Source organism: Cyprinodon variegatus, unplaced genomic scaffold (genome assembly GCF_000732505.1).
Source record: "Cyprinodon variegatus isolate N-32 unplaced genomic scaffold, C_variegatus-1.0 Scaffold941, whole genome shotgun sequence".
Lineage (NCBI taxonomy): Eukaryota > Metazoa > Chordata > Actinopteri > Cyprinodontiformes > Cyprinodontidae > Cyprinodon > Cyprinodon variegatus.
Window position 1 is genome coordinate 155,458 of NW_015151394.1, and position 26,009 is coordinate 181,466.

Genomic DNA, 26,009 nt, shown 5'->3' on the forward strand with positions numbered 1-26,009 from the left:
TTATTTCAATAGGACAATGGTTAAGAAGTCAGATAAAACAAAGCAAACCTAAGTCATGCTGCTATGTTGCTTTTAGATGCTCTACATAGAATTGCCCTTAAAATCAACATACTTATTTTTGCCCCGCAGCCTCTTCAGGTTTACAAACCATGGCTGTCCACTGAGAAAAGCATCTAGGCCAGCTTTAAGCTCATGCAGCGAGGATTGTGGAAGTGTATGGAAGTGATGTGGCTTTCAACTTGTATCTGTTCTGTTTTGAGTCATGAACTGATGTCACCTGGAAGTTACATTCCCTATAAACAATCGTCCGCTTCAACAATGACTTCAGCCAAACTTAAAAGTATGGAGCTGAATTACTGCGGTTTGAAAAGAAGCCTGTGTTTACTTCCTGAGCATCATATGAGACTTCCCAGGGTCTCAACAATGTCCAAGATGCCACTGCATCCTTTAAAAGTATTTGCACTGTGGCACTACTTTTTAGCTCCTTTTCTCTCTTGACTTTGCAAAGAAAAAGAGGGGGGCTTTATGTTTTATTTATTGTTTTTATTTAAAACATTAGGATTCCTTTTTAATTATTGCTCATTTAGGAGCTGTTGCAGCTGACGTGTCTATGTGACCCACGGTTTTTAGTAGTTATGAATTTATCCCTTTCCTGTTGTTATGCTCCTTAAATGCATCAGAGTGAGAATATTGTGAGTAAACTTCATTCCCCATCCCGTGTCCGGACCTTTGAGTTGATTAAGAACATGTTGATCACAGGAAGAAAGGGTGTTTTAAAAGTGGCTCTCAATGCCATCAATAGGGGGTTACTTCATTTTTAGATACAGAAGAAAAAACTACTTGTATGTTTAAAATAAAACAACCGTACCTGCAGTGTACCACCATCGGCTGGTCCTGTCCAGCCCGTTTGCTTCGTACCAGAGCTACAAAGTCCAGGAAATCAGTGGAGTCATCAGGAACGCCGTGGTCGGGCCAAGCCAGGTACTGAAGCTGAGTAAGTTCTCTCTGCTGCTCACTCTGAGAAAAAAAAGAACATTTAACAAATGATAAATGACTTCATATATATAACAGCAATCCTTTTTTTATGTTTGTCTTATATGGAGAAGAGTTTGAGTTTAAAGTTTAGGACCACATCATTGAAGCTCGAAGCGCCTAAACATGCCAACAAAGCCAACTTTTCATTAACATATTCCATAAAAACAGCAAAAATAAGTAAATATTCCTCCTACTCCTCACTCTCCTCATTAGATCATCTTTTCTCTGTATCTGCATTGTGACTGAATGGGATGGTTGTGTTGTCATGGCAACCAGAACCCACAGCATGAAGCCGGCGCCTCGGCGTGGGGATCCAGAAAAAGAACAGCCCACACTGGTCACTATGGCAACACACCTCTTCGGGGTCTTCAGCAGGGTGAGAGTATCTGGAGCCTTCTCGACTCCTTCCCTACGTGGTTTAATCAGCGCGTGTGTCTGTGTGATTACCTGTGTGTGAGTGAGCGTCATCTCTCGCACCAGGAAGGCAGAGTTGCCCTCTTCGTTGTGGCACGTGACTTTGAAGTCTCCGTAGGAGGTGCTGCTGTCTGGGTTGGGCCAGTACTGATGACACTTCACCTGCAAAAACAGAGGATCATGCAGATCAGATCTCTCTCTAAGAGCTTGCAAGGATCTGCTTCTGGAGCTTTCTTTGTTGTTATGTAATGCTGGTTTCTTTCTTTCACAAGCTGCTCTGTTTAATACTGAATGAATGAATGGATGAATGAATGAATGAATGAATGAATGAATGAATAAAGAGAATCAGGGACGTTAAATGTCTGATTCACATGATTTTCACATCAAATTTCCAGGATTCATTGTCCTTTTTAATCTGTTTTAACAGTCTAAATGAACAAAAACAAGTCACTGACATATTTCTACATTTGATTAATTGGTTAATTTTCTTTTTTGACCTTACAGGCTAAACAAAGTTTCAAGTTTGAAATAAATCAATGAAAGCTGTAATATCGTTATGCATTTTATTTGAGAAACAACAGCAAATAACAGAAGTAGCAAAGTTGTACTCCACCTAGGCCTATGAAAACCTCATTCACTGAAAAATAATAATGCCTCTGTGTTTACGCAAGTGTGTGAGTGTGTGTGCATGCGGAAAGAGGGTAGTGGCTAAAGGAAGCGAGGTAGGAGGGTTTAGTGCCACCGCAGCAAAGGAGTCAGAATTATGTCCAGGAGAAAATTGATAAAAATAGACCGGAGGAAAAAAAACAGCCATGAATCGATAATCTTGCGGACGTGTCGATGCATCGGATCGTCGGCTGTTGGATTGATGCATCGATACAAAACTATTATTACACCCCTATGCCTGGGGATATAACTTACCCGCCCTCTCTCCACCTGTGTGGTCAGCATGACCACCATAGATGAGCCCTGCTCCCAGGTCATGCGCCAGAAGTCAGGGCAGGTGTTGGGCAGTGGGCCCTGGCATGCGATGTAGCGGTTTATCAGGCTGGATGCAGGAATCTCCATCTGCACAGAGGGACGTGTCATATATCAGATAATGTCATCACTTTTTTATCTTCATCACAGGTAAGAAACACTGAAGCTTTAAAAGATAAGGAAGGTCATGCTTCTGATTAAGGAGAAACAAACTCACATTGATGTAATTTGCATTGATGTAGTCGTCCGCGCTTCTCAGTACGACCCGTGTGGCATCATCTGTTAGCGGAGCGCAAGAAAACCAACAGGGAACAGGGAGATTTAGATTTCACGATGAAAGGAAGCAGGAGAGAGTGTGAATAGAGGAAACATGAAGACGCGAGGTCACGTACATGGGGAGATGTCTCTGTAGCGATTTTTGGAAACGTTCTGAGGTAATTTGGCACACAGCATGGTCATCCCCGGCCTCTTCCTGTACAGTTGCTGTGGGACCAAAGATGGAGATCATCAGGAAGATAAACCTTTTCCTGTCCGATTAATGCATTCAGTCAGACGAAGTGAATTTCCTCCTCACATCAAACTGAGCCAGTATGGCTCCACTGCTCAGGCCTTCCTTTAAAGCCATCATGGAGTCCTTCAAGGCATGCTGGTCAAGCTGGGTGGGATCCTGCAGGGATTTCTCTGGGATGTACTGAAACTCTGGCTCAGAGTCTACCTTCTCTTCCACTACATCATAAATTGCTGAAAGACAAGGAGAAAACAAATCACACAACTATTTCCTTTAGATTGAGACCTCACTGGAAAAAAATTTAAATCTAAGTGCATTTGTTCTTAAACTGAGAAGGTAAGAGATATTTTGCCAATTGGATAAGACAATTTACACTTAAAATAAGAATTAATTCAAGTGCATTTTAGAGAAATATCTTATTTGAAGCGTAAAAATACTCATTCCATTGGCAAATCATCTAATTTACCAACTCAAATTAAGGGTAAATACACTTAATTTAAGACATTTTTACTTATTTCTAGCTCGTTTTTCCAGTGCTGAGGCTACATTTTCTCTGGGTTTGAGATCAGAGCTTCATTATCACTCCAAAACATTTGGTTTGTTGTCTTTGTAAAATAATTGAGGTTATGCTTTGGGTTAATTTCTTAAAATGCTGGTTTAATAGCTCTGTCCATTTTTCCCCCTGCTTGATGTTTTCAATGTTATGAGGTTTGTATTTATTATCAGATTATGTTTCATCTTAAGAACTTACCGTTCGGCCTGACCAATAGGATCAGCTCTCCAGAGTGGCTTTCACAGCTGGCTTTGATGAACATTACCACCTGGTCATGAGTGTGGTCAGAGATGTCCCGCCCATTTATAAGGACCACCTGGTCGCCTTCGTTAAGGCGAGGCACGCAGAGGTCGGCCTGAAGAGGCAGACGGGGATGAAAGGGAGATTTTATTGATCTGAAAAGCAGCAGGTGTTTGAGAGGCTCGTTCTTTAACTTACTGAGGTACCCGGAGCCACTCTAGAGACAATGATAGGCATCTTCTGGTCAGCTCCACCCTGGAGATAAAAACTTATGTTCAAATCTAATAACTAGCACAGATTTGTTTTTTAAGGGGTTCAGACTGAGGCATGAACCAATGAACAGCTGAATTTAAAGCTCACCTTCACATTGAAGCCAAAGCGTCCGTGTTCATCCGGCCTCATCTTGATGAGAACCAGATTATCATGCGGAACGACGCCGTTAAGCTGAAAGAAGCCATTAAAAACACAATCGAGTCACATTTGTATCCAGCTGTTCTCCTCCCACAGATCTGCATCATAACATTTGTTTCTGACAAATGTGTTTTAAACTGAAACATCAAATATTGAAGACGGGAGTGAGTTGACCACCAGGGGGCAAAAAGTCATATAAAGCTGCAAATCCATGTGGAATGACCGCTTTATAGCAGAAAACATTTTTCTTTTATTCTTTAACAAACATTATTAAACATCATTAAAACTCTTTGAAGCTAATATACCACTATGATGTATGACTGTTTAAAACTAATTTCTGCTACAAGAATTTTAGAAGGCTTAGGTTGTTTTTTATGCAGTTAATCTGGGACAAACATCTACCATAAAATGCAGACGAATCTTTGATAAAACATATTTGATCATTAGAAACTTTTCATTCAAAAAAGCTGTTTTTCTCTGAGCCTATTAGTCAGCCCATAGAATAAGAACGGCCCGGCCGATTGGTAAAATATTCATAAAGAAGTAAAAAGTTGCCTCTTACACTTATATTCAATAAACTAAAAAGAAAAAAAAATCATCTTAAATGCAAACTGTACATATGTTTAGTACAAGTTTGGATTAATTACTGTTCAGAGTGGATTAAAACAAATTGTATTTCTTAGGTTTGTAAACTTCACTTAGCAATGGGCTCTATGAGCAACTCCACTATTTTTGGAAATGGAGGAAGCTCTTTTTTTTCCTGTCTTTTTCTACTGGATGAACAGATTAATCCAGGTGTGCCTAACCTCAGTAACCATGGTGAGGCACACCTGGATTAATCAGTTCAGCCAGTAATGAAAGACAGGAAACACAACAGCTTCCTTCAGTTCAGGAAATAGTTGAGTTGTGCATAAGGTCCATTACTCAGTTGTTAAATTAGATAACTATCAATTAAAGCATTGATTAATCAGAATCAACCCAATAAATTGTTTTAGCCCATTTTTAGTCATACAAGTTGATCAAAATGTTGGTAAACTTTAACTTAGAATCAACAACAGTGTCCAGTTTTTATGGTCTAAATATGACACAGAAATCATTATCCGTTACCGACTATTTAAATTGGGAAATACTAGAGACCATCCCTTTCAGGAAAGTCTGATGTGTTCTAATCTATAAAATTCATGAAATGGCTTCAAAAAGTAGGTGCTCAGCTAAGCTTGCCAACATGTACAGTTCGAAAAGCTGTAAACTAGATAAACTGTGACTTAACTCAAACTGTTTGCTTTGTTCATATTAGACTAAGATTGAGCTTTTCCTCCAGGAAAATGTCTGCGTGATTCTGGTGGAAGACAAAGGATGGAGATGTGAAAAAATCCCCTGTTCCACTTTTAGCCAAAGAGGGAATCTGTAATTCTATGGGACTGTTCCTCTTCCATACAGAACTCTGATTAAACAGGAGATCATCACTGAGGCTCACTGAGGGGGCTATAAATTAGGGCTTTTTTTTTTAAACCATTAATTTTTTTTAGATTGCTTTTCTTAAAAGATATATATTTTTTTCTGTTTCTTATCTGTGAGATCATGATACTTAAAAGAAAAGCTAAAGTGATTAGCATCCTCCTTATAGAGACACGTTGCCTGGGCTCACTGACCGTGGTTTTGTCGGCGTTCACAGGAACGTCGTACATCTCGTTGAGGTGGTTGTCCAGGAGGCTCTGCTGGGAGTGAGCCTGGATGATCTGGCTCAGAGTTTTCCTGCTCAGCTGCTTCGGGGGCAGAGCTGGAGGTTGGCCATCCATCCCATCAGGAGACCTGATGAAGAAGACAAAAAATGAAAAACAAAACAAAGTTAGATTCCACTGAAAGACAGAGCAACAGAGGAAATAAAGAGTAAGGTCAGCAAATGAACATTGATCGATGGAAACCTGAATTTTCTTCTGCATGATGGTAGAGTCTGTCAAATTTACAGTATATAAAAAGCTGAAAACTTGTTTTAGGGGATAAGTACAAAAATATAGATAAGTATTAGAGGAAATAAGACACAGAAAGGGGTAATAGAACGGTTTGTCCCAGGGCATTAACCTCAATAAAAAGGCAGCAAAGAGAAGGAAAACAACCATCCCTCACGCTCCATCTCCATCAAGCCGACAGTAAAAGACTGTTAGTGCGCGCAGGGAGGGGGGGACAACATGGTCAGTCAGTTAAAGCTTTCAGAAATGTCAAGCCTCGCTTCTTTGTGGGTAAAAGCCTGTCGATTCAGCCAGTGTGTGTTTCTGTGTCGGAGAAAAGGGCTACGAAGCGGCATTCCTTGGGGGAAGGGGGCATCAGTCAAAGAGCATCTCGTTTGTTTTGGCTGCTGCAACTGGTGCCACTTTGTGCCTTAAACAGACACACACGGGTTGACATTTACTACGGGTCAAAACCAGGTCAGACTGAGACGGTGCTTAGCGGGACGGAGCCAAGATGGCACATCCACCTCCTTTGCTCTCATCACTTCGACATGAGGCAGAGGCTTGTAATGGATCAGCAAACATCTTTATAGCTCACATCTGCTTTGTGAAACAACTCGTAAAATACTACAAAATATTTATATCTCAGTGAATTCTTCTGTTCTGCTTATTTATGCTTAACTGTTCGGATCAAACCTGTTTATGTGAGGACTATCAGACAGTTATTTTAAAGTTGATCCCATTTATTGTGGGGAATAAGCTTTTCAAGGCAGTTATTACCCCTTTAGATGTGATAAAGGGTTGAACCATCCTCGCCTTACAAACTAACACCAGAATTTGTCCTGATTTTTTTTGTCCTGATTTTTTCTCCAACCGTCCTGAATGGACTAGCTTAAGTTTTAAGGCCCGACATTTTCAATCAGGAGAGTTAAATTTCCATTCGTGACAACATTCATGACTGGACAACATGCACTTCAAATCTTTTCAAATAAAATGTTACTTTTTGCTTTCTTATGTAACAGTAAGGCTTTGACAGCTCACCACATAAACCATAGGCCCACATTCACAAATAATGCTCTTGAAGAATAGACACGTTTAAATTTACCTTCTTCAGGACACCAGTTATATAAACAGTAGATTTGCGCCAGGTAAGAAGCAGTACTCGTAAATCGGGCAATTTTCACGTCATTGGACTCAATGGGGCTGCTCAGTGGCACAGTGGGTAGCAGTGCTGCCTTGCAGCAGGAAGGTTCCGGGATTTCGATTCTCGGCGCGGGGTCTTTCTGCATGGAGTTTGCATGTTCTCCCCGAGCATATGTGGGTTCTCTCTGGGTACTCCGGCTTCCTCCCACAGTCCAAAAACATGACTTTTAGGTTAACTGGCTTCTCCAAATTCTCTAAGTGTGAGTGTGTGCCTGAATGGTTCTTTGTCCTGTCGGTCTATGTTGCCCTGCGATGGACTGGCAACCTGACCAGGGTGTACCCTGCATCTCGTCTGTAGACAGCTGGAGATAGGCACCAGCACCCCTCGCAAACACAATAGAGTGTGACAGAAATGGATGGATGGCCACAACAGCCAATCATTATGAGTACCACAGATTTTAGGGTCACAGTATTCATCCCATTTTTTCCCAGTTTCCTCTGACTGTTGAACCATTAACTTTGAGGCTTTGTTTAGATCTTGGGATGGTGTGCTGGTTTTATAGATCTTACTGCCTACTTCCCTGTTGAAAGACAGCTTCTACTGCAGGGGTTTCTGGATTCCGCAAGACTAGCAGTGATCTATGTCACTCATGTGCAATATTTTTCTCTCTCACTGTGCAATAACACATGTACGGAAGAGGATTAGGGCCACTGAAAAAAAAAACTGATTTTTAAATTTTATTTCAGTTTAACATGGGAAAAAAAGTCGCAATTCTGACTTTTTTCTCAGAATTAAAGTCAGAATTCTGAAATTAAAGTCAGAATTCTGACTTTTTTTTCCCATATTAAACTGAAATAAAATTAAAAAAATCAGTTAACTTTTTTTTTTTTCAGTGGCCCTAATCCTCTTCCGTACACATGCCAACTACTGTGAAGTCCGTGTAATTTTTTACTTATTCGTATTAGGTCAGTACATCTCTACAGTACAAGTGTAATAATCCAAGTCAACTATTATCTAGTCTTTCCTTAGAGCTCGACTGGCTCTACTGTGCAGATATTTTTAAATCTACAGGAAATATATTTCAGGACATTACAACTTTTTTTCATGCTCTTTTGTATGATATACGCTCTTTTTATATTGTCTGTAGTATTTTTAAATGGCATCTTGCTTTAACTCTGTGTACTCTATATAAGCTAGTGGAACCAGAATTTACCTGAAGGAGTAATCCCAAGGGATAAATAAAGTTCAGTCTAAGTCTATGATATAAAAGATGATTAATCTGAAAAAGAAAAATGTGAGAAAAAGCAAAAACAGGAAAAATTTGGAAGGGTGAAAAATCCTTTTTACAGGACTGCGGTTAGAACTTAGCAATATGAGAAATTGATAAACAAGTCAATTAAAAACCCAAATGAGCTCTAAGTTTGTGGGAAGAAAATCGAACCCAACGATATCCTTCAAATAATACAACAAACACATTTATGCACATTACTTCGAATATCAAATGTCCCCAAATTCAACTACAAACGCAGCAACATATGCAGAATATTGCATTAATGTCAGAGTGAATTGCAGAGTGTGCAACTGCTTCTACTGCAGGAGAACCGTCAGCTCACATCAGAGAAAATCAGAGAAACCCTTTGGGAAGATTTGGATTATAGGCCTGAATAAAGTGGTGAACCAGGAAATCAATCAGGATGGTAAAGCTGCAGTTGCATTTTTAGTTTTTGCCATAAGGAACATAAATTGTGAGAGGAAAAAATGCACCATTACTATATAATCTGCAGCAATCAGATAGTTATTATGAAGGAAGTGGATTGGGAGCAAATCTTTTCCACAGATGCCATAATGGAGCTGGTGAAAGATAGACATTAGAGCCACCAAAGGCTTAGAATATCACTAAAAGTTCAACTTATTACTTTGAATCCATTTCTGGAGATTACTACCATGACAACAGAATCATCCAATATAGAAAAGAAGCAATGGTGGATTTAAAAAACCATAAACGCATCTGTACAGACTTGTACAGGTCAGGAAAAGGGCCACTAAAAACACTGCAGACTGAAACTGTTTAAACTTTTACATGATGTCTAAAAAAAGCGCTATTTGGAAAGCAGAGCTAACACAGAGACAGCGTCGTTCCCCAAGCTATCAGTCTGATAAACCCCTTACAGCCAGAGCTGTCTGCTACTAAACTAAACATCACAACCTGCCTTTCCTTTATCTTTCTGTATTCAAATTTACAGAACTGCAGCTAATGATTTTTGCTAACGGTTCAATCTGTTAACCTTTTTTTTTTTATTATTAATGAATCAATAATCAGATAGGAAAAGGGGTTTGTAAAATTTGGCTAATATTTCTTAAGTGTTGTGCACATGACAGTTAAGTCAAATTCCTTGGCTTTGATCTGTCACCATTATGCCGACTGAAAATTCACGACACAGACGGCTTAAGACCAGTCTGATCTGCTCCAAATTTACAGTTAAAATCTAAGAATTTGGACAAATTGCCATCGATTTTTGACTTTTTCATGATTTCATTAAGGGAATAATTAATGTTAGGTCAAGACAATCTTTGACAGAAAATTTACGAGATTATTTCTACCTCTGCCAAGGATGTGTGAATAAATCCTTCAAAATATAGTTCAGTTTTTACTGTGCATCTGAAATATCTCACACAGCCTTTAGCAAAACATTTGACAACCTCACCTTAAGTTTAGCTCATAGTTATTTTGAAGTTTTAGGTCAGGGGGATTGGAAGCAGTTCCCCCCTCCCAGAAGAAATTGCGATGTATAAGGCCCACAGCATTACAGATCCTCCACCGTGCTCAGCAAAGCTCTTTTCTTTTAATCAGCTTTGAAACTCAATCGCTAGGTTATTTTATAACACAGCTGCTTAGTTTCCTTCAAAGCAGACCAGAGTTGGTTTCCTCAGATAGTCTATTTCATAAAACTTTATAAAATCTTTATAGAGACTCAAATCAAGTCAAGTTTTATTAGATCAACTTGGGAGATTGCCAATTATTCCTGCACTGTGTTAGGACAATTATTTCCTAATATGGGATCTGTTCTCTACCCCTTGGAATAATTTTACTGAAATACATTTTTCTTTTCTTTCAATAGACTCAGTGTCAGATTCTGCTTCTGCAATAGGAGCTGAACGAGGGTGCTTTACAGGGAAGAGAGCAGGTGATTATGTCATATTTTAGCTCTTAGTTATGACCCACTAAAGTTTCAGCGACACTTTGATTTGACTTCACCGCTCTGAAAACCGCTGCATCGGCCCAGCTCTTTAATTTTTTACACCCACAGCAATTTGGGACCTTAAAAATCTTTACCGGATATTTGGTAGTGTGCGAGCTGTTGGGGATGTGCAGCAAGCCCAGATCTACTTAAGTCCTGTTGTTCAATCTCCTCCACCCTGCTATGCTGCTATAAACACATTTTACAGGCTGTTTTTCAAAGGGCTCATCTTTCCAATGGGGCAAGCTAAATGACACCAAGAGAGGGTGTGAACTGCTGGGAGACGCCACAGACACCGAGAGACGTTTAAAGGAGCAAAAATAAACCCGTCAGCACAGACAGACTGACTAACACTGATGAGGAAAATGTAATTGCTAAATTAAAGGCTGGCTGTTCTGCGGAGATGTTTTATTTATGAAGCAGCGAAGCTATGATCTAACTAATCCTTTGCCAAGTCAAAGCTGACATTTATCCCCATTTAGAAACTCTGTTTTGAAAAGAAGAGGTAAAGAAAATGGGACAAATGAAATTATTATCAGAAAGAGCAAAAGATTAGGACTGACGGTGTCGAGTCCAGGCTGATGCTGTTGGCCTGCGTGGATGATGCCGACTTGTGATTGGAGGAGAAGACAGGTAGGCTGGGAGAGGCGTGGATCACGTGATCAACCAGGTGGCCGACCGACGATGGGCGTAGCCGTGTGCCATCTTGTACAAACAGAGAGTTCCTGACAAGAACACGGAAAGAAATACAGTGTTTACTTTCAACATGAAGTGAGTCTTACCTGATTAATCACAAACAAACTGAAGAGTCCAAAATCTAACATTGGAGTTTTTTTAGGTTCTTCTATTAATTTTGGGTTTTTCCTTTTAATTTCATGCATTGAATTTCAGAGATATCATTGGAAAGGAAACATAGGGGGAGACTGAAAAAGAACCAACACTGGAGCAATGCAACCCTAAATATTTAGCCAGAGCAAGTTTATGTCAGTTGAGGTCAAACCTTTCTTCAAATATTTATTTTTTGTTTTATAAAATTTCTTACCCACCCTTTTTTTATTATCGATCAATATTTAATTGTAACAGCAAGATTTCATGTATTTCAACTAAATCATCAAATAACTTTTCGAGAAGAGATCAGTAAAATCATCAAAGATCCTAAACATAAGAACGATCTTTCTTCCGTTATTTTAGGACAGGATTAATGTTTTCTTATCTTTTGGGGGGATTGCTTCTTCAGACTAGTATTATTTTACGTCTAAAAAATGTGATTGAGAAGTTTTCTCCAAGACTATTTTCCAATGGAGGTTGCTGGATGCGTGAAGTTGTGTATGCAGAACTCCGATTAATGCAGAAACCTGGTAAATAAATGGGAAATTTTTTTGGGTTGTACTTGACATTTATTACATTTAAAATGATTTTATTAGCCTGTGGAAATGCTACTCTAAACGATAACAATAATTCCCTTTGGCTGCCTGGGTTTGTGGGTCAGAACTGTGGTCATTCAATGGCTCAGAGGGCAGCTAACAGTTCCTGGGCTGCACCCAGTTTGGATAGAAAGATGGGAATGTGTTTAAATAGTCTAGTGAAAGTCCAGACCTACATCCAATTAAAAATCTGTGGCCGATGTTCACAGACGTTTTTTCACTGTGAGGGAACATCCTCTACTTTCCAAAAAATCAAAATCAAAAACGAGAGTTTCTGAATTGGAAAAGCTGGTAAATATATATTCAGGTTTTTTAAGGTATGTTTAAAAAAATATTTATTCATGAAAGCTGTATAGATACACACCACAGTTTTAATATTTTAATTAGCTGAAAATTATCAACAATTTTCTGTTTTCTTCACAGTTTCATATCCCTTTCTGTAGGTCAATCCCATATAATCCTGATCAAATCCTTTAAAGTTTGTGGTTTTGATATAAAAGATGGAAGACTTCTGAGGCCTATACCTCTGCAAGGAACCGTATAACTAAAACCTTAAAAAAAAAAACATGAATTCAGCTCTGTTATAACTCACTGGTTAGGAGTTCCAGGTGGGGAGCGTGTGGGCAGGCTTTGCGTTTCCAGTCTCTCGTCTGATAGGCTGTTCCTGCTTACAGACTCCCAGTCAGTCCCGTCCATTAACTTCCTAGCCAGTGGCTTGCTGGGAGACCTGCTCGGACCAAAAAGACATTCTGGTTACAACCAAACTAAAAACAAACGTCTTTGTTTTAAACACAAACAAAAAAAAATAATCTGCCACATTTTACATGTAAAATCCTAATAAGCTTGGCACCTCTTTATTGAGAACATCTATCAGCTGCATTGTTGTACAGTTTACACAGCAGGATGTTATAACCACCATTGAAGGCAACGTGGGGAACGTTTTAATCCAAGAACACCAGCTACCAGTGGTAAAGATAAGGAACTTTACATCTGCTCCTCTGATCGTCAATACAGGCATCCCCCAGACCTCTTCATTCTCTTTACCCATGATTATTCTGACATCCAACCCACAAAAACTGGTTATGAAGATTCCGGACCACATGGTGGGTCTTTTATCTTAAAATGACGAAATAAATCTAAAATAATAAACTATTAAACGTGAAAAATATCTGTGTCTACAGACTGCAGCTCTCCTTGACGGATAAGGAGCTGTTGTTAGATTTGTATCAGTTAAGCTCTAAAAAGCTCCAACATTTAGGACAGGAATAATTGTAAAACATCACTGCTTTGTCCAGAATCTGTTAAAAAAATACTAAGGGAGAGAAAAAAAGCCCTCTTGCTTTGAGTCAGAGTTTATCTTGTCTTTGTCCTTCATTATTTGGTTTTGATATCCAAACAACAGGACAGGTTTAGACTCCCACAAGACATCAGATGAGCAGAGAGGATTATCAAGGTTAACATTCCCTCCATCCAGGACCCCACACATTCTGGACACTAATTCCTTTACTTTTAACTTCAGGATGGTTTTCAAATCTGTAAACTCAAGCTGTGAAAGTTTCTCCCTCCACACTATCAATCGAATGAATATTAAACAACCATCGCATCCATACCAAGACATTCTGGTTACAACCAAACTGAAAACAAACGTTTGGTTCTTCCAAATGTTTCCAATTTTTTTAAACCTTTATCAATACAGGTCTCCTTTTTGGGATTCAAGTTCCTTTTTACAAAAGAGACATCTTTAAAAAATGCCAACAAAATTGTGCAAACACAGCTATATTACAGATATCTACAAAGTTCAGGTTGAACAAGCAAATAAAATATAAGAGTAGCTTTCATAGGAAGAGGACTATCATTCATTTCAGATGCTGCTCTGATTGTAAAACCAGAGCAAACAAACAGTCAAAGTAACATCCCAGAGGATTCAGCTTCTTGGGTTATAGAAAAACTGCTACATTTCTATTGTGTATACACAAAAAATCTTATTTTTTTGAATATTGAACTTAAATTGAGATCACAGTGGAACCGAAGTCAAACTTCTTGTTGTGTGGAACAACCTGACGATGAAGTTTATGGGTCAAACATGGGCAAGACTGTCACTGGGACTCAAAAAAAAGGCAAACCACAAATGCCAGTGCTATAGAAGCTGGCTGCTCACAGCGTGCTGTATCTAATCAAATTAATGGAAGGTTTCATAGAAGGAAAAGGCATGGTTAAAGAAAGTCCTCTGCCAACAAGGACAGCCAAAGCCCATCGAGAGTTTGGACAAGGCTCACAAGTTGTGCACTTTGACTGGAGTCAGGGCTTCAAGCATCAGCACACAGACGTATCCAGGCCATTGGCTTCCTCTGACACATTCCTGTGTTTAGCCGGCTCTGAACCAGAGATAATGTCACAAGCTTCTTACCAGAGCTCAGCATTAGTGCAGCATTTCCCTTTTCTTAAAATGGAAGTATGTTTTTATTAGGCGGACTATAATTATGTAACAGTGAGTTTGGGTTCCTGAAATGAAGCATCTGAGAATCTTTGTGAGTCAAAGCAAATATCCCAATCAGCAGAAAAACAGCTTAATAAGAGGGAAATTAAATTGTGAAATGATCTAGATGGGGCCCAGAACTAAATCCCAAAGAAAGTCTAAAAAAAAAACTACCTCCAAGAAGTGCTGCCAAGGTGCATTCTCTACAGTTCTCATCGGATAGCGGTAGCTGTTTTATGTGGCGTATTAAAGTGTGACACACTGGAGTGGTTTAATTAAACATGAAGGATGTAAATGTGTTGAAAGTTCCTAATTTAAACACAATTTTTAGCCCTTTTTTAGAAAAAAAAAAATTAACTTTAAAATCCTCCAGGAACAGAGAGAAGATATGAAAACTCCTTCTCAGACTCGGTGTGTCTGTGCTGAAATGTGTCAGTGGTGGAAAATATATAAAGTCCTTAGACTTGATAAAGCGCTATATAAGTATAGGCCATTTACCATTTAAATAGGAAGAAGGCTGATCAAGGCTGATTGGTCTATATTTAAAAAAGCAACATTTTTTCCTAGTATCAGAGATGAGAGTGGAGGAGGAAAACATGATGTTTAAAGTCTTGGCACGTTAAGAGGTTGAGGAGTCACACTGATGCCCTTCTCACTGATTGCATGAGTCATGCTGATTACTGAGTGGAATCGTGGACTGATGAGACGTTAAGAAAGCAGGATATGCCCACAAAGCAAAGGTGAGTACAGTGGAGTTGAGTTGAAACGTAATGGAGGAGGAGATATTCCAACTAACCACCAAGGACACAATGTTTTTACTACCTGGCAAAAACTCTGTCCTTGATCCCCTTCTCCTTTCCATACTGCACAGACTGCACTTCTGTCCGCCCACTAAAGAGAAAAACAACAATTATTAGTGATTTAAAATATTTAATAGTGTTAACTCATCTCTGATTATACAAAAATCTAATATGACAACTGATAGTCCCTTAGATTTGTATAAATATTTCTGGGGAAAAAAAGGAAATGAAACCAAACAAAATCAGAGCAAAGGACGCAGTTAGTCAGATAATAATAACTGAAACACATAATATCCTCTTCTCATCTGTGATAAAAACAGCAGTGACTCAAAAGACCATCTTTATAGAGAAGTGTGGAGATATCTCCAGGGTAAAACCACATCAGACAAGGCTCGCTCACGTTGCATCACTGCCACTCAATAATACATCACAAGACTCCCTTCATGTTTTCACCAATGCATTTCAGAGAAAGGAGAACTAAAAAAGGTTAGATATGAAATGAAACGCTTCACATGGGGGGATTTACCTGCGAGGATAGGAGAAAAACATTTGACCTAATGGATACGAGTTGTAACTGAAGGGGATAGGAGCAGTTTTGTTACTCTGTGAACTTATTCTGAGATTTTAAGAGGAAAAGTTAAACAAGGTCTGGAGAACATAGATACTACATGATGGGGATTCTAAAGTTGCAGCATCTCAAACTACAAAGAAAATATGATAAAAAAAAAAAAAAACAAGCATCATTTCACGACTGGGAGATCCTCTCACCAGTATCTGAACTTGGAGCCCAGGCTGAAGTAGTGAGCGAAGAAGTTTTTCTGCGGCGGTATGGGCCGCTCCAGCCTGAAAAAAGTGTGGTGTTCCACGCAGGCCTTCCACAGGTTCTTACACGCCCGGTAGTTGACCATATTGAAGCCCAGCAGGGTCTCCCGGGTTTCCGTCTGCACGCAGAAGGAAAAACATCAGTTACTGAGTGGCTAGAGGGATAAACTGACTGATGATGGTCAAAATTGACAGACTGATGGATTATTGCAAACACATAGATGGAGGAACAGACGGCTGGATTTAGAAACAATTCCCTAAAAATAAGTTCAGGTTTATGAATGGAGATATCAATGAAAACCAGAAAAGATTACAACATCAACATTAAAGTATTTATTGAATACTTTTTTTCTTATATTAACTCCAAATTTCACTGAATTAAAACATAAATAATAGCCTAAAATGGGAGCACGTGTAAAAGATATAGGACATAATTCTCCATTTCTTTATTTAGTGGTGTAAACCTCCATTGATTTTATATGTATGGACGATTTGTGTTTAAACTCTGTTATATTTAATACCTTCCACTTCATATATTGCTAAGCAGGTTCAGTTTTATAAAGCAACGCCTTCAAAGGCTGACACATCAGTACATTTTAAAGGTAAAAACTTCTCCTCTGCTGTAAAAGCAGCAAAAAGCCAGATGGTGAATTATTTATGTTGCTACTGTTGGGCTTTGTAGGTCCTCAGGCCCTAAAATCTGATTAAATATGCCCTTTAAACATAGGATTACTGAAAAGCTCCAAAAATGACAGTACATTCACAAAAGGCTGACAGAAAATAGAGCAATCCAAATGTGAAACAAAGGGTTTAAGAGGAGGATTACTACATAGATGTTAGGGCAAAGACTGGTCAGACACCTGATGACAGAAACAGAGGAAGACAAAGCAGAGCTGAAATGCTTTACTTCAATACATACAGAGTAAATTCATACAACTGGCTAATTAGATTGGAAAAGATCTCCAGCTGTTTATTACAGAGCAGTGGGTGGGTGAAATAGAGGTGCGCATATGTTTGTGTGAGTGGGTGAGCATAGTAGTGTGAGTGTACACCCACCGCCTCTCTTCTCAGCTGGATGAAAAACTGTTTGCACTTGAAGGAGATTTTCACTATTTTCAACCTAGAAGTTAGAAAAGGAAACAGTATTAAAGTCAGCTCTTGTCTTTCTAACACAGATAAAATGTTAAAACCGGACTTTCTTCCTCGATATCAACACAGAACTGTGTGCTAATACATTCCTAACCTGGTTTTACAAGGTTCTAACAAACGTTGAGATTAGAGTTTAGATTTAAAAAATTATAATAATATTAAAATTAGATTTAAATGGACCTTAACTAAAACTAATTCCATGATAAAAAGTGAAACCAAAAATTAGTTCCTGAAGTAAAGCTGACCCTCTGCTGCAAATGCACTATATCCTTGAAGGTTTTCCTCTCCTGCCCTTCACACAAACACATGGAATATAGACGCGCCCCTTTCTTAGCCTACAGGGCTTTTAGGATGTCGTCCCACCCTTTGCAGCTCTAAAGCCTTAACGCTACTGGGAAGAAGACAAAACTAATTCTCCACACGCTTTCTTGCAAATCCAGGATAGTACTTTCAGAACTATATTAGTGAGGTTGAACACTAATGTTGGACAGGAGGGTCTGCTTTCAAATCTTTGCTCTAATTTACCCAAAGGTGCTCTATCGGGTTAAGATCAGAGTGCTAAACAGACTGGCCAAGTTATTCCACTTTAAAGTCAATCAATTGCTCCTTTCAGCAATGCTACAGTACAAAGTTTTGCTGGAAACTCGAGGTCAGCCCCAACACATATGATTGAAAGCATGAAATTGACCTAGCTGGCTTGACATGCTGAAATATAAAGAGTAGATTTCACTAGATCCAAGATCCCTGTTAAAATCTCACCATAATCCTCCCTGCACCAAAACTCAGACAAAACAGATTTATAAATTATTCTCGTTATCTACCGCAGGAAATTGGTCATTAATGGAAAACCTATTATTTTTATTAGTGTTATGTTTAAAAGTAAAGAGAAATCAAACTTCTGCGAAAAACGATGTTTACATTTTTTTCCAGGGGATCTAATATTTTTGTAAATATTGATGTACGGTAAATAAAAAAACAAACAACAGTTTCCAAACAAGAGTAATATAGAAAAAAAAAAACCTTACAGGCACTTTTAGTACCCTTTTATGGAAGCTGATTAATATTTGTTCAATGAAAAAACTAAAAGACTGAAGAGGCGTGTACTGTTGTTATACCAATATTTAAAACTGTTTTTGTTCTTTTTATCCAAACCATTAAGAGCCACCCTGAAGCTGCAGATTACAAAGCCCTGCCCTAATGTGTGGCAATGGTGTATTACATGGAGTTTAGTTTTACAAAGCCGTCTGTTTTTGAGCTAATCTAAAGCAAACAAGTAATATGGAAGTGTGTAGGTAAGGTTCCTCCAATGAGGAGCGAAGGGCCCTCCATTCCTTTACTTGGTTAATAAAGAAGTCTACAGCCAAAATAGTAAAGAGCAAAACTGTTCTATGAAGGTTTGCAGCCAGCTAAAAGTCTATGTGATGCAATGGAAGTGTTTATAATTCTGCTAAAAGAGAGGCTTCCGTTACAGTTCAGGAGACAAACCGGATAAAACGACTAAATTTGCTGATAATTAAAAAAAAATCAATAATAAAATCTCCAGCGTATGTTTTGTTTAGCTGTGGGGACATTTTGCCAAAATAAAAGTCAGGTTTTTATAAGACCAGATCAGAATAAATCCCACATAAAGACAATGTTCGCCGTTTATTTCATTTTATCAATAACCTTTTGTTATGCTGGTGAAGATTCTCAGTCATCTAGGTCATAGTCATTCCAAAAAAGTAAAAAAAAAAAAAATCCACTAGACTTCCAAGTTTGAAAAAAAAAATAGAAACGCTTCACGATCACGCGTGTCATCCATTGCATCATCCATCATCCATCATCCAGATTAGCAAGGCCGCTGCGCGAGGATGACATCCGTGATCGTGAAGCGTTTCTATTTTTTTTTTCAAACATGCAAACAAAGTCCAGTGGATTGTTATTTTTCTTTTTTTTCTTTTTTTGGAACCTTTTTGTTATTTTCTATTAAAGTCCCATTCTTTGTGCAAATAAACCCCCTTCATTTAACACAGTAATAATGTCCATTTAACCTCCAACCTTCCTCTAAGGCAGCAGGGTTAGAGGCTTATCTCGAGCCTCCAAGCGTTGCGGCAGTACATATATTTTTTTTTTAGTCACATGGAAAAGCGGGGGTATAAATTATGCGTAAAAATCAGGGGACCACACATGAGGCAACAGTAAGACGGCCACTGATGAGCAGCAGCAGCAGAGTAACATAATCCCTTCCCAGAGTTCTGCTGCTGTGACTCATCGCTCTCTGCTAAATATATTTTACACACTCACACACACTTGCATCGCCAACAACAGCACAGCCACACACACACAGAGCATGAGTCATGCCCCATCTAAGTGTGGCTCATTTGTCAGGCTGTTGAAAACAGAAACAGGAAAGAGGGGAAAATCTTAATGTCTCTCTGCTCTTTTCTCAACCCCCAAATTTTAATAAAAAATTTGAACTGAAAGGAGGACAAAAATTATTGAAATTAAATAAATTTTAGGATATAAGAAGTGAGACTCTGCAAAGAAGAAGATGAAAAAAAAAGACATTGAGTCGCAGAAAGTTGGTGAGAAAAGAGCTGGGAGATGTTGATGGTGATTAGGTTTCCCTAGTTTCTGTCTTCGTGCTGAACAGCTGCTGAAAACACCAGCGCTGGTCTCTAAATTTAACTCATGTCGGGTGGAGAAACTTAGGAGGCTTCAGCTTGAATTTAAACCTCCTGATTTTAAGAAACTGGTTTGAATTTAGCGTAAAGATGAATCTAAATACACAGAATCAGTAAAAAAAAAAAACATAATCCAGCTTCTGCAGAAAGTGAAAATATGAATACAACTGGATTTTATTACAAAAAAACCTCTTCTTATGGTCTACACTATCTTGGGAGGAAGACTGCTGACTTCATAGACGCCCTCTAAATGCAGTCGCAAAAGAAGCAAGTTGTTCCCGAAGTGCTGTATCCCAGCATTTAAATGGAAAGTTGGGTGGAAGAAAGTATACAGTAAAATGAGCCGCACAAATGACTCCACACCTGAAAGGTTTGACACCGACCTCAGCTGGAGGCAGTGCATCTAGACTGCAACACAAAGACGTACCCAGAAAACAGGATAAAAATGTGGGCAAACATTTAATGGTGTGAAGCCACCCTGAAAACCAGAGACAATATCACAAGCATCTAGAGCTAGACAGGCGTTCAGTGGTCATAATGTCTTTTCAGATTAAAGAAATTCTTTAAATCAAGGTTTAAAAGAAGAGAGCAGCATCGGCGAGGCAGATAATAAACCGAGCTGGTTGGCTTTAACCCCCTTAAAGAATCTATGGAAAAAAGTCAAAAGGAATTAGCTGTTTTATTCAAATTAAAACATCAGAAATCTATTACAGAATTTGTAATAAATCCATCATATTCATAAGCTTTTTTTTTTAACTTAATAAACTCTTCAGTGATATTGTAATTCATTAGAGTTTACACACTCAGTAGCTTGTAAAGCTGTTCACAGTAAATCATGCTCAATAGTTCTGAGCAGCTTCTCTTTTATCCCTGGTGACATTTTTCTCCTCATCATACATCAGCAGCAGATTTCCAAGTACTGATTCATTGAATAAGACAACATGAGTGATAAGAGGAACCAACAGCAGAGGGGAGGGTCAGTGAGAGCAAATAGATCTGATCACTGTAATGTTTCCAGGAAGCCTGGTTTCACATCAGGTCACTGCTAGACAGAAAAAAAATCATAATACATGAGGGCTTTTTCAGCAAAAGTTCAACAGAGGCTTAGGTTTTAATAATCACTGTCAATAATCACTAAGATATTCAACTGCTATGAAGGCCAGTTCTGTGTAAAACTGTTTCTGGAGGCAGCTCAAGTGGAGCTGGCAGCAGGCTGATGGCAACAGAGGCTGGTTTGTAACAAGGACATCCACAGTTTGAACTTCCACTTCAGTGGAAATGACAAAGAACATAAATATCAACAAAGAGCGCTTGTTTTAACAGTGTAGGAGCTTCTCAGCTGTGTTTCCTGTCCACACCGAACTCTTATTTCCAGCAGAGAGCTGCCAGGCTTTCCGTCAGCCAAAGAGGACGCCTGCCTCTGAGCAGTTGGAGCTGTAATCCCTGATCAGAAAAACTCCTTCACAGAGTCCCTAGAACATATGTTTTGCTTTATTCAGGTATAGAACCTTTTTAAAAAGCCTAGTTAAAACAGGGATTAGTAGCTGCCAAACCACATAAAAGCAGCCTAATTAATCACTGCTGAAAATAAAATGCAACTAAAGGAAAATATGAAGCCGAAAGTTACTATTAATGATGGTCATTTAGGGACACATCAGTGTATTAGTAGTTCCTTATAATTTCATACAATTTGCTGTTATTTTTCTCCTTTCATACTAAAAATGATTCAAGTTGAATCTATGAACATTCAGGTTAAAGTTAGTGGTTCCCAATTCAAAGATTTGTGATTTAAACTTTTATTTTGTTAAGTCTGATTCTCATTTAAAACAATTTAAAGCAAAGCATTTAAGAGCAGCAATGTATTTTGTTTCTTCAGCGTTTAACCAATTAGCAGGATTAGCTTGGTTGGCATTTATTACTGTAAACAGGAGTTTCATTGTACATTCCATAGAGATTATAAAAAAACATAAATCAGAGATGGCCAAAAGTCTGCTAACATTTCATCACAGATAAAAGGCTAATGCAACAAAACATATTTGGTCTAAAATGATGGACTCCTTTGGAATTTCATGGGATTCTGAGGAGGGTGTAAACCTACAGAGCCTTTTTGGACAAAATAGTCTGTTATAAATAGTGCCATTTTTTGGCCCCGATACCGATACCAGATACCTGGCTGTGCAGTATCGGCCTATACCGATACCATAATAATGTAAAATAATTGCCATCATGGCTTTGTCAAGCTGCTGCCTACCTTTGTGAAGCAGGAAAAAATCTAATACAAAGTGAATCCGGAAGAACTTTTTATTGCCTACCAGGAGTGGGTGACAATAGTTGAATAAGCATATAGCTCTCAAAATGGTATCGGTGCCCTATTTGTTGGTACTCACCGATACCGATACCATCATTTTAGGGCAGTATCGGGGGCCGCGTCCGATACTGGTATCGGTATCGGTGCAACACTAGTTATAAAGGAGGTGGAGAGTTGCAAAGCACCTAAAGGACACTATGAGAGTAGCTCATAGCTCTTGCAGTGGAAATAACTGGAAGACAGACAAGCTTCTGCAGAACATAACAAATGTTTTACTTTCTAATCCTTTTGAATGTCTGTGATACTAAAACTGGCTAAACTTGAACCTTCTTGGATTTGTACGTATATTTCATGTCTATCAGATTTGTTGATGAGAAATTCAGATGTTGTGGAGATCAATAGTTAGGGCTGAACACACTGAAAACGGGCCCATTCCTTAAGATGAACTCATCTCCCTCCACCATACATTAGACTGAGAAACTTAATGACGTTCTGTTTTTCCTTCTTTCCTGTTGGTTTCTTCTTTTCCTTTGAGCAGTCTGAGTATAAACCAGAATGTTATCCCCCTCTGTGAGAGTTCATTGTCACGCTGTGGTTCAAATGACCCAGAATAGCATGAAAAAAAGGCACATGCATTTTATTTGGGACCAGAGCTTCAGTGCTCAACCAAGTTTCTTCACTTCACAACCTATTACTTTCTGCACTTTTTGCCATTTTTAACATCAAAGAAAACATTTCCTAAAGACTTTCAGCAGAAAACTTGGACACTATGATTATTAGTATCTGACCACAACTGAGCACATAATGAAAACTATAAAGACAAGCTTTGATAGGTTCAGTGGTGCTCTGACATCAACCTGAGCGAGGATCTTTGGAACAAACCTCAAAAGAAAAACTGCAAACCAGACCCTCTTCTTTATGTGATCATATTCATCAGAAATTCTATAAAATCCTACAAAAGTTTCTTCAATACAGGTGAAAACTGTTATAGAAATGCATTTGAAGTCATGGAGGTTTAGCAACTTAAATCTAGTTAAGTATGTCATGTTGAGGAGAACTAACCACTCTGTTCCTTTTCAGAGATCAGGGTTATTTTGTCCGACGCCTTAAATGTTTACTGGCTCGTATGTTTGCTGAATAAAAAAAACACTGACTAACAAAAATAAATAAACAAACCCTATAAATATTACGTCTGGAGGTCATTTAACAGGTTTGTGTTTGACTCACCATGGAAAGTAGTTGATTCGTACCCTGTTCTTGTAAACCACAATGCCAGCAGACATCACTCCAATGAGAATCTCTGTGTTGCTCTGGTCCTAAAACAACAAAACCAAACAGGAGACAAGCCCATTGTATGATAAGGACAGGCTGAACAGGACAAAAAGATTTTAAAAAATCCCATTTTCAATATTTTCCCTCCTACACAGCCATATTTATCCTCTAAACAGAATATCCAGGAGTTATCTGTGTGAATGTGAATTTTATTTACAGTTAAAAGACTATATTCAAAGTCGTCGGGAAGCGGCTGTTCCAACCATTGCGTTTCCAAATTCTCCCGAGTGGTGCCTGACTTTGCACGAGTCAATAAAGTTAATTTGATTGGTCGTTGGTGTGATTGTTGTGGCGGAAGGTTCGCAAGCAAGTTTTGTTGTGGCCGATGTCTCGGAAGCATCTAGCTAACCAGTTAGCAACTTAGTGCTAGTAGACTCCCAATGGGAAATTACATTGGGACCAAGTAGCACTAAATTGGTGACATAGAAACGACACTATCAAGGAACGCTATGGACAGCGGAAACAGGAGAGTTTTGTGTCGGAGGCGTGGATGAGTCTCCTCCATCATCCATTTTTTATTTAGAGGATGAAAGTGGGGACGAAGATGTTGTGGAAGAGGACGCCAGGGCAGCAGAAGCTTGGTTTTGTGTAGAAGGCTTACAGTCGTACATGTTTGAGCCCTTGCCTCGCAATGCTTCCAGTTCTGTTAGCTCTACGCCTGTGGAAGACACAGACGTCCATCCCCGTGAACATTGGGATGGAACTCAATGGGAAAGTTAATAATTCTTGTTTCTTATTTCAATCGTTGTGTATATTAGCTGCGACATATGAATCAAGATGCTACAAAAATTTGATTGACAGATGACCGTTGATATATGATTGGCCGAATTTAGGTGTTCAGACTGACATATAACTAACTGGCCTGCATAAAATAACCAGAGAGAGAAAAACACAGATTTTTTTTTTATAGAAATTTTCTAACTTTTGTGACAATATGGTCTGATAAAGAGTACATTTATATACATGTTTAAGCCAGAATGATTTGACATTTAAATATGACTTCCCTGCGACTTTAAGGAACACAAATACAGCTATTTATACTGTTAAGGGCCTGCATAATTCTCCTTCCATTTCAAAACTATGCACCACTTATTCTGATAAAACCTGAAGCTACACTCGAGGCCAGAACATAAGAAAACTTATGTACTTTGTTGATTTTAAAGGACAGTTATAGAGGAGAACATGAATACCACAAAAAGAGCAGATGACTGCTTTGCAAAACAAATAAGATAATATAAGCGACATAAAGATACACATGCTAAATGTGTATCATCCTGTTTCTATTTATTTTACCACTCAGCTGAAACCATATGTAAGCCTCTATTTGCCCCACAGCTTATTTCTTGATATTTTCACCCCATCATGACATTATGGCTGAGAGTCTGCTGCTCTAATTCTCATCCTGTGGATTCACTCAACAGGATGAGCCGATATTACAAGATGAAAGCTCCGTTCAGCCTTAGAGTGGGGTTACATAATAAAATAATCTTTTACCATTTATCATTCCACATCCATCTAGTTAAAATAATACAAATGAAAGACATTTTAAGATTCTGCTATTCTAGACAGCTTTTAGGAGGAGAGGGCATTAATGTTTTATGGAAATAATGCAGAACTGCTTCACTCTGCAACTGGTGGAAACATTCGAGCCATCTACCCCGTGGAGCTCAGATTCATGTAGCTGTTAGCGTATAGAAACATACGCAGGAAATAACACAGATGGAATTAAACCTTACTCACCCTTGCATAGTGCAGCTCCACCCCATAGAGCTCCAGCGAGCGTGCTGTGTTCAGATAATTAAACTCCGACTGGGCAGGAGATAGACCGCTGAGAGGAGGAGGAGGGGGCGCAGACAGACAGGGACATAGGTGGGAAAGTAAGAGAAGCATTGATGGCAGGGTGGTGCAGAGGGACAGGAGACAGAAGCAATCGTCAGTTAGACAAATTGAAGTAATTGTGAGAAAAAGGAGGGTATGAGCTGTTGGAGTGTGAATCCAACTATGCTAGCAGGTAAGCTTCTAAAGCTTAAAACCCAAATATTTCCTTATGTGATGCACAGAAAATGACATTTTTCCAAAGTTGGTATCTTTATGCTACACTTTATCCCAGTCAGATTTCAATTTATGTCACCTTTTAATAATAACCTGCATGTTTGCCATTAAAGCAAATATACCAGCAGGGGCCAGGCTTTATGTAAGTTAGTTTTATATAAGTAGATTATTTGTAGGGATGCATGATATTGGGATTTTGGCCGATATCCGATATGCCGATATTTTAAAACTCATGTAGCCGATAACCAATATCGATACCGATGTTAAAGCTGGACAAAAATAAGTAGTCATTGAAAATAGCAGTTTTTTATCCATTTCTGACACTTTGAAAAATAATATACTCAAATATATTTTCATATGCTGATATCAAATTGATTTTTAAAAACGCAGTATCGATCTATTTGATATCAGCATATGAAAATATATTTGAGTATATTATTTTTCAAAGTGTCAGAAATGGATAAAAAACTGCTATTTTCAATGACTACTTATTTTTGTCCAGCTTTAACATC

The 26,009-nt window shown here is 38.6% G+C and overlaps 1 protein-coding gene across 3 annotated transcripts in view; it reads right to left on the reverse strand.

Moving 5' to 3' along the window:
* Nucleotides 1-26,009, reverse strand: part of ptpn4 (protein tyrosine phosphatase, non-receptor type 4) — an 88,907-nt gene that overhangs the window by 4,137 nt on the left and 58,761 nt on the right. For 2 of the 3 annotated variants that reach the window (XM_015398562.1, XM_015398563.1), the window contains exons 9-25: nucleotides 25,186-25,273; nucleotides 23,341-23,429; nucleotides 17,050-17,113; nucleotides 15,940-16,112; nucleotides 15,194-15,262; nucleotides 12,488-12,625; nucleotides 11,035-11,196; nucleotides 5,792-5,951; nucleotides 4,089-4,172; nucleotides 3,927-3,983; nucleotides 3,687-3,843; nucleotides 3,002-3,168; nucleotides 2,820-2,910; nucleotides 2,645-2,706; nucleotides 2,371-2,517; nucleotides 1,483-1,611; nucleotides 869-1,017 (exon numbers count right to left, since the gene is read on the reverse strand). In XM_015398562.1, the coding sequence (XP_015254048.1) occupies nucleotides 869-1,017; nucleotides 1,483-1,611; nucleotides 2,371-2,517; nucleotides 2,645-2,706; nucleotides 2,820-2,910; nucleotides 3,002-3,168; nucleotides 3,687-3,843; nucleotides 3,927-3,983; nucleotides 4,089-4,172; nucleotides 5,792-5,951; nucleotides 11,035-11,196; nucleotides 12,488-12,625; nucleotides 15,194-15,262; nucleotides 15,940-16,112; nucleotides 17,050-17,113; nucleotides 23,341-23,429; nucleotides 25,186-25,273 (1,986 nt within the window). The remainder of the gene's footprint in view (nucleotides 1-868; nucleotides 1,018-1,482; nucleotides 1,612-2,370; nucleotides 2,518-2,644; nucleotides 2,707-2,819; nucleotides 2,911-3,001; nucleotides 3,169-3,686; nucleotides 3,844-3,926; nucleotides 3,984-4,088; nucleotides 4,173-5,791; nucleotides 5,952-11,034; nucleotides 11,197-12,487; nucleotides 12,626-15,193; nucleotides 15,263-15,939; nucleotides 16,113-17,049; nucleotides 17,114-23,340; nucleotides 23,430-25,185; nucleotides 25,274-26,009) is intronic. The other variant, XM_015398564.1, reaches the window with a different exon arrangement.